At 34.5% G+C, this 9,747-nt stretch overlaps 1 protein-coding gene across 1 annotated transcript; it reads left to right on the top strand.

Annotated features, from left to right (window-relative positions):
* The first annotated feature begins 1,021 nt into the window (after window positions 1-1,021).
* On the top strand, window positions 1,022-9,448 carry LOC793750 (P2Y purinoceptor 14). The gene is made up of 2 exons (XM_009291431.5): window positions 1,022-1,097; window positions 7,564-9,448. The coding sequence occupies exon 2, from the start codon at window positions 7,566-7,568 to the stop codon at window positions 8,481-8,483; it is 918 nt and encodes a 305-aa protein (XP_009289706.2). The 5' UTR covers window positions 1,022-1,097; window positions 7,564-7,565; the 3' UTR covers window positions 8,484-9,448.
* The last annotated feature ends 299 nt before the right edge of the window (window positions 9,449-9,747 follow it).

Raw genomic sequence — 9,747 nt, 5'->3', positions numbered from 1 at the left:
CCTCGATACCAAGAACACATCCGGGAACTTTCACGCGTCCTCCGTTCTTGAGTTTTGGAACTGAACTTCGGCAGTTGATGATGATGTTACACGAAAACACGAGGACGCAAGATTGCTGAAGAACGCATGTTGAGTGGCAGCCACTGTATAGAGCGTACTTCTCTAACAGTTGAGTAGTACATTCAAATGCAGTACCTACTGAGAAGCAGGCGATTTCAGACGCAATCATGGATCCATGTTGAGTAAAATGACAGTAAAATTCATTCATTCATTCATTTTTTTGTCGGCTTAGTCTCTTTATTAATCCGGGGTCGCCACAGTGGAATGAACCGCAAACTTATCCAGCAAGTTTTATGCAGCGGATGCCCTTGAAGCCGAAACCCATCTCTGGGAAACATCGACACACACTCATACACTACGGACAATTTAGCCTACCCAATTCACCTGTACCGCATGTCTTTGGACTGTGGGGGAAACCGGAGCACCCGGAGGAAACCCACGCAAACGCAGGGAGAACATGCAAACTCCATACAGAAACGCCAACTGAACCGAGGCTCTAACCAGCGACCTTCTTGCTGTGAGGTGACAGCACTACCTACTGCGCCACTGCTTCGCCCCTGAAAGTAAAATATATGTGTAAATTATTCTCACAAAAGCACTACGTTAAGTTTTTCACCAATATGTTTGTTACTACTAATCATAAAAATATTGTCTTATTGTGTAATTTTTTTTGTACCTTTTGAAAACTTCTACGCTTTTTGCACACCTTGAGAAAAGTTGATTCATTCTTCTGTTTTGCTAATGCATCTGAACAATACATCACTTATGAAATTGAAATTGCCTTTAACGACTCTAATAAACAATCTGGCGTGTGTCGAGTGACTGGGAGGAGGAAACGGTTTTGTGTTCAGACATGTTGTTGGAGGAAGCTCTTGTGGTGCTGAGCAAGTGTCCACCCACGAGACCAGCTGAGCTGAATCTTGTAGTTCCTGTCTCAAAATCAACGCCTCCTTCCTCTGAAACATCACATGAGGCTTGTTTCTCCAACTGGCAAATTCTCATTCTCTGTCATGATATGAGCTGACTCAACTCTTCAAGTAAGTGTTTTTTTATGACCAATATGTTAATCAATTGTTTTGTTGTTTTCGATAACCCAATATGAGATTAAGCTAATTATTATGTGGTGTGAAATGTTTGATGACATCATGTTATAGGGGGAGTTTGTGATTTATATAGGCTCTTGAAGTCAATTTATGTCATCTGATGGAAAAGGAAGTATAATAGTTATGATATTATAGTTATGATAGATGGACATAAAATAAACATATTTCTATTAATGTAAATAATAATGCAGTAACACTTTAGTTTAAGTATCAATTTGCAGCATTTACTACTGGCTTATTACCTGCTTATTATTAAGATACTGGCTGTTTATTAGCACTTACAAGGTATGATCTATATTCCTACCTAAAACCAAAACTACTACCTTATTAACGTATTAATAATCAGCAAATTAGAAGTTTATTGAACTAAGTCATAGTTAATGGTTTGTTAATTGTGAGAATTTTACCTTAAAATAAAGTGTGACTAATCTGGCTCTCTCTTCAGTTCTGAAAGTCTTAGTCACCATTTACTTCCACATAAGTGTTCATACCATTTACTATTGGCTTATTACCTGCATACTATTAAGATATTACCTGTTTAGTTTAAATAGCACTCGCCACTATTAACTACTAGCGTACTACCTGCTTATTAAAAAGATTTTAGCTGTTTATTAGCACTTATCAAGTATGATCCATAATCCTGCCCAATACCAAAACTCAGCTATTACCTTACTATTATTAGTTAATTAAAAGTCACTGTTATTGATTTGTTAATAGTACGAATTTACCTTAAAATGAAGCCTGACTATTTAGCTTGAAATGTTTGTCGACACCATGTTATGTCAAAATTTTAAAATGATTGAAATAGGCCGTTATGTGCTATATCTGATGGAAAAAGAGGGAAGATGGACATAAAATGTTTTCTATGAATGTAAATAGTAATATAGTAACGCTTTAGTTTAATTAACAATTTATAGCATTTACTACTGGCTTATTACCTGCCTATTATTAGGATATTAAATGTTTATTTTAAATAGCATTTCCCACTATTAACTACTAGCTTATTACCTGCCTATTATTAAGATATTAGCTGTTTATTCGCGTTTATCAAGTATAATCTTGTTCTACATCCATAATCCTGCCCAAAACCAAAACTTAGCTATTACCTTGCTAACTATTAATGATCAGCAAATGTGAAGTTTATTGAGCTAAAAGTCACCGTTAATGGTTTGTTAATTGTGGGAATTGTACCCTAAAATAAAGCCTGAATATTTAGAATGTAACATGAAATGTTTATCGACACCATGTTATGGCAGACGTTTTGATTTAAATAGGCCATTATGTGTTATATCTGATGTAAAAAGAGAGAAGATGGACATAAAATGTAATTCTATGAATGTAAATAGTAATATAGTAACGCTTTAGTTTTCGTAACAATTTACAGCATTTACTATTGGCTTATTACCTGCCTATTATTAAGCTATTAAATGTTTAGTTTAAATAGCATTTCCCACTATTAACTACTAGCTTATTACATGTTTATTATTAAGATACTGGCTGTTTATTAGCACTTATCAAGTATGATTTTACTCTACATCTATAATCCTACCCAATACCTAAATTACCTTACTGAGCTAAAAGTCACCATTAATGGTTTGTTTATTGTGAGAATTTTACCTTAAAATAAAGTGTGACTAATCTGGCTCTCTCTTCAGTTCTGAAAGTCTTAGTCACCATTTACTTCCACATAAGTGTTCACACCATTTACTATTGGCTTATTACCTGCATACTATTAAGATATTAACTGTTTAGTTTAAATAGCACTCACCACTATTAACTACTAGCGTACTACCTGCTTATAAATAAGATATTAGCCGTTTATTAGCACTTATCAAGTATGATCGCATCCATAAACCCTGCCCAATACCAAAACCCAGCTATTACCTTACTAACTATTAATAGTCAGCAAATTTGAAGTTTATTGAGCTGAAAGTCACCGTTAATTGTTTGTTAATTGTGGGAATTGTACCTTAAAAAAAAGCCTATTTAGAATTTGGCTTGAAATGTTTGATGACACCATGTTATGGCAGAATTTTGATTGAAAAAGGCCGTTATGGGCCATATCTGATGGAAAATTAAGTGTAGTAGTTAATGATAGATGGACATAAATTAATGTGTTTCTATGAATGTATATAATAATACGGTATCGTTTTAGTTTCAGTAACAATTCACACCATTTACTACTGGCTTATTAAGGTGCCTATTATTAAGGTGTTAACTGTTTAGTTTAAATAGCATTTGCCACTATTAACTACTAGCGAATTACCTGATTATTAAGATACTGGCTGTTTATTAGTACTTAAAAAGTTTGATTTTATTCTACATCCATAACCCTACCTATAACATAAACCTAATTTTTATAATCAGCTAATTAGAAGCTTATTGAGCTAAAAGTCACTGTCAATGGTTGGCTTATTGTGTGAGTTTTACCTTAAAATAAAATGTGACTAATCTGGCTTTCTCTTCAGTTCTGAAAGTCTAAGTCACCATTTACTTCCACATAAGTATTTTTTCCTTTCTTTGATGACTATTCTTTCGTGTGTAAGCACAGCTATTGGAATCTTATTGACTTCCATTGATTTTGAACTGTAATAAACAGCTTATGCTGTAAACTTGCATTTTCTCAATCCCTTTCCTTCAGCTTAGTCCCTGATTATCTAGCCTGATCTCATGTGGAAATTGTCAGATTAGTGGCTAATTCGTATGAGATCAGCCATACAAAAATGTACAATTTAAAAAGGAGTAGCACCCAACACCTAAACCCAACCGTCATTGGGGAATAAGCAGATCATACTAAATTGTACGTAAGAGATCGTTCAAATTCATACAAACTAGCAATTAAAGCAAAAAGTTAGGAATTGTCGTGAGATTGTGTTGCCACAGTGGAATGAAGCACTAATTTCCTTGGGTATACATTTGACAGCCTTTCCAGCTACAACCCAACAATGAGAGTACAACCCTCAGTGCTGGGAAACACACACATACTCTCACACTCTCCCATTTGAAAAGACCTCCTAATTCAGCCGGGACTCGAACCAACAACCTTCTTGCTATGAGGCGAGTTAGCTTGCTGACAGCCACCATGCAGCACCTTCATTTATTTGTTATTTTTATGTATTGTCATAAACACAATTGTTTGTAGAGCAAGTTGTTTTCTGCTGTTCATTTCCCGTTAGTCAAATTAACTGGAAGTTCTGAAACAATTACAGAAAAGCTCACACTTCCGCATAGTAGAATGAGGTCAATAAAATAAAATAAAATGGTGACTGGCAGTACATGACATTTCTATTATTATTACTTGTTATCAATTTTATTGATTCCAAAGCAAAATACTGAGTAGAATACTCACTATTAAACCTTGTTAATGAAACCAACCAAACTAGGCCACAACTTCTCCATTATTATTATTAGTGTTGCATGAGTCATGCAGGTTTAGGAACAGATGTTGTTGTTGAGAAAATTATAACAGAATTGGAATTTTTGGGTATTGAATATTTCTATTTTATAAATTCTAGTATAATAGTTATAATAGTGTAATCGTTCATATTTTTTAAATAATCTTGATTCCAAAATAAAATTATTCAATTCTATTATTCTGAAAGCATTGTGAGTGTTACATTTCCTGTTAAGTGTGTATCTGTGTGTGTGTGTGTGTATTTATATATATATACACCAGGGCTAAACAATAAAACTGAAACACTGGCTAATTTAGCGCTGGAGGTTTGTATACATATATATATATATATATATATATATATATATATATATATATATATATATATATATATATATATATATATATATGCCTAACAAAAGTCTTGTCGTGGATCCCAGTTGAAAGAGCAACAAATAATAACTTGACTTATAATTGATCATTTGGAAAAGTGGCAGTTTGGTGAAAGAAAACATCATGGTTTGGGGTAACAGTCAGTATGGGGCTGTGCGAGAGATCTGCAGAGTGGACGGCAACATCAACAGCCTGAGGTATCAAGACATTTGTGCTGCCCATTACGTTACAAACCACAGCAGAGGGCAAATTCTTCAGCAGGATAGCGCTCCTTCTCATACTTCAGCCTCCACATCAATGTTGCTGAAAGCAAAGAAGGTCAAGGTGCTCCAGGATTGGACAGCCCAGTCACCAGACATGAACATTATTGAGCATGTCTGGGGTAAGATGAAAGAGGAGGCCTTAAATATGAATCCAAAAGAATCTTGATGAACTCTGAGATGAACTCACCCCTTTGCCTTTCATATAAGCCACTTCTGATACCAAATGATCAGCAGCGAGAAGTCAATGTATTATTTGTTGTTCCTAAAACTTGGATAGGTGACAAGACTTTCGTCAGGTAGAATGTGTGTATATATATATATATATATATATGGTCAGAATTATTAACCCCCCTAAATTATTAGCCCCCTGTTTATTTTTTTCCCCAATGTCTGAGATTTTTTCAACACATTTTTAAACATAATAGTTTTAAAAACTAATTTCTAATAACTGATTTATTTTATCTTTGCCATGATGACAGTAATTAATATTTAACTAGATATTTTTCAAGACACTTCTATACAGCTTAAAGTGATTTTTTTAAGGCTTAACTAGGTTAATTAGGTTAACTAGGCAGGTTAGGGTAATTAGGCAAGCTATTGTATAATGATGGTTTGTTCTGTAGACCAGTGGTTCTCAAAGTGGGGGTCAGGACCCCCCGAGGGATCGGGGGACAATGAAGTAGGGTCACCTGGTGATTTCCAAAAATCTATTTATTTTTATTAAACCATAGGAATTACCATATTTTATCCATAACCTACTGAAGAGAAAAAAAAAATGTTTATAGTTACTATATAGTTACTATAGTAGCTAATAGTTGCTAGTTTTATTGGGTTCGAAGACACAGCAACAGCATCAGACGCAGCAGATTGATTTTATAACACCAGGTAACTTTCTGACACATTCACCGCACTGACATACATGGAAAAACAAATTAAACAAAGAATAGACTTGGGTCTATTGGTGTGTGCGCGCCATTGCATGCAAGGTTTCTGTATTTATAACCACCTCAGAGGATATTGGGGGTCGCGAGTCACTGGCATTGTCATTTTGGGGGTCGCGGGTTGAAAAGTTTAGGAACCCCTGCTGTAGACTATCGAAAAAATATAGCTTAAAGGGGCTAATAATTTTAACCTTAAAATTGTTTTTAAAAATAATAATAAAACTGCCTTTATTCTAGCCGAAATTAAGCAAATAAGACTTTCCCTAGAAGAAAAAAATATTGTCAGACATACTGTGAAAATTTAGTTAAACATCACTTAGGAAATATTAAAAAAAGAAAAGAAAATTCAAAGGGGGGTTAATTATTCTGACTTCAACTGTGTGTGTGTGTGTGTATATATATATATATATATATATATATATATATATATATATATATATATATATATATATATATATATATATATAATAAACAAATAATTTACTAAAAATAGTACTGAACAAAATATAGTTTCATTTGTCTGTCTACCAGCACGAAGATTAATATTATTACACTGGAAACAGAGAGCCGCTCCTACATATATACATCTTATGAGAGATGTAATGAAACGTATGGAACTAGAGAAAATCAGATTCTCCCTAAAAAAGAAAGAAGACAAATTCTATAGAATCTGGCAACCTTTCATGGCTTACTTTAAAGACATAAATTCAACAAGAAATAGTCAAATTGAAGAGGATCAGACCAATTTAGTTTAAAAACAGAAGAGTATTATTTTTTTTACTTTTCTTTACTCTTATTTATTATTTAATATTGTTTTTATTATTTGTTTCCTTTTTGTAACTTCAATTTAATTCAAATTTATTATATATATTTTTTCTATTTATTATTATTTTTTTTTTCATTTTTATTATTATTATTATTATTATTATTATTATTAATCTTTTGAATTAATCTATCATTACAACATTTATATATGGATTGTTGGTATATTACATGCTTTATTGTCAATTGCGGTGTGAATGTTTGTTAGACCAAAGATGTAAGTTGTTGTGTTATAAAATAAAAAAAAACAATAAAGAAAGTTCTAAAAAAAAAAAAAAATGTGTCATGTAAAAAAACACAAACCATTTGCTTATGCGCATTGAAAAAGGTCATACAAAACACACAAAACAGTAAATGAATGAGACCAACAACCTTTATAACACAAAATCAAATTATTTTAACATGCCAATGTCAAATTTATGCATATAAAATATATTTTTTTACAACAACAATATTGTGTCTTGTGAAAATGGCTAGTAACGTTGGAAAACTACTAGCCACAGTGACTGGTGATTAAAAAAGTTAATGCCAAGCCCTGTTTCCCACTGTACCAAGCACTGAAAATGTTCTTTCATTTTCTGTTTTAGATATGGACAACAGTACACAACCGGCGAACGTCACTAAAGTGAGCAGTGTGTTCACAAATGAGGTTCTGCCAGTGCTCTACACCATCATCTGCGTTTGTGCGTTGATTCTCAATGGACTCGCCGCGTGGATCTTCTTCAGACTTCCCAGCTCTTCTGCCTTAGTGGTTTACCTAAAAAACATGGTGGTGGCGGATGTACTAATGCTGTTTTCCTACCCGTGGCGTGTAGTGGGCGACCTCGGTTATGGTGGCTTCCAGCTGAAGCTAATAGTTTGCCGTTACACGGCTGTGCTTTTCTACCTCAGCATGTACACTGGAATAGCCTTCATGAGCCTCATCAGCTTGGAACGGTACTTTAAAATAGTCTGCAGCTCCTCCAGAGTGTCGTCGTTTCTCCAGCGCGTTTGGGTGGCGAAGGCTCTCGCGCTGTTAGCATGGGGAATCATGATATTCTTCTCGCTGCCCAACACCATATTAAGCAACCAGCCCATGCCTAAGGTTTTTTCCTGCATGGCCCTGAAGAGTGAGCTGGGTCGGAACTGGCATGTAGTTTCAGCCCACTTCAATGTCGGGATCTTCTGGGTGGCGTTTCTGCTGATGGTGTTTTGCTACACATCCATCGCTTGCCATGTGTATCGCTCCTATAAACGCGTGCAACGGGACAGCAGCGCAGCGGGACGGAGGTCAAATCAGAGCATCTTTAGCTTGCTGGCTGTGTTTATCATCTGTTTTGTGCCTTATCACGTGTGCCGTGTTCCTTACACTATGAGTCAAAGATCCAATTCCGGATATCAGCCACAAGACCGCTACGTTCTCTTCCAGATCAAAGAAGCTACGCTCTTTCTGTCCGCCCTCAACGTCTGCCTGGATCCTGTCATCTACTTCTTTATGTGCCGGATATTTAGAGAGTCACTCCTGTAGAAATTGACTTCTGTAAATCAAGAAAACAGGAGGCCTTCGGTAGGCACTGGGCTGAGTATCAGCAACCTGTAGGAGGAAGAATGTCTTGTGCGATGGTTGTCTGAAAGATGAAAAAAACTGATATTGATGTTTTAAAACCACAGATCAAGTCGTGGTTTCCTTGCACAGGAAAATGCAGAAAAGGGGGTTAAGCCAAAGTAGGTCACACCACATGGATGTTTTTTAATAAGTCCACCACGGCTCTAAAAATCAAATGAGTCACTGCTTTAAAGTAAAGTTGACCTGGAACTGACTTTTCCCCTGACTTGCACAGCTAAAAATTATGATTCTAGAAACAAGGTTTCACAGAGAAGCCATATACAGTTTAACACTGTATTAGTGTCAAAAACGTTTGTATAAATGATTGTATATGCATTGGTGAGCTTATAAGTTTCTCATGAAACCATGAATGGAAATCTGAGTTGGTGATTTACCGCAGTTGTTCGAGCTGTAGTATTGCTGAAAGGCTAAACGTTATCAGCATGATGGTGTAAAAACTGCACATTTCCAGTCTAAACCAACTTCTGCAATCTTATACCAACAGCTGAAAAAAATGCAGTTACAGCGAAATATGTGGGGGAGCGTTGCTTTTGTGGGAATGTATATCTTTTGCAATATGGAGCAGTTAAAGTGTTTAACAGTATTTTACAGAATTCTTTAAAATGTTTTTTGTTACAACTGAATTAGCATAAAATAAATGTATGAAGTGATAAAACACAATATCAAATGGACCGAGACATCTACAGTTGAAATCAGAATTATTAGCCCCCTTTGATTTTATTTTATTTTTTGAATATTTTCCAAATTATGTTTAACAGAGCAAGGAAATGTTCACAGTATGTCTGACAATATTCTTTCTTCTGGAGAAAGTCTTATTTGTTTTATTTCGGCAAAAATAAAAGCAGTTTTTGATTTTTTTAAACACCATTTTAAGGACAAAATTATAAGCCCCTTTAAGGTATATATATATATATATATATATATATATATATATATATATATATATATATATTTGTTTTTTTTTTTGTTTTTTTTTCCCACAACAGAACAAACCATTGATATACAATAACTTGCTCTAATTACTCGAACCTGCCTAGTTGACCTAATGAAACCAGTTAAGCCTTTAAATGTTTAAGGTGTATAGAAGTGTCTTGAAGAATATCTAGTCAAATGATATTAACTGTTATCATGGCAGTATAAATAAATCAGTTATTAGAAATTAAAT

The sequence above is a fragment of the Danio rerio genome, chromosome 15 (assembly GCF_049306965.1).
Source record: "Danio rerio strain Tuebingen ecotype United States chromosome 15, GRCz12tu, whole genome shotgun sequence".
In the NCBI taxonomy this organism is placed as follows: Eukaryota; Metazoa; Chordata; class Actinopteri; order Cypriniformes; family Danionidae; genus Danio; species Danio rerio.
The sequence above is the reverse complement of the archived record's forward strand: the minus strand, read 5'-3'. Positions and strand labels throughout refer to the sequence as shown.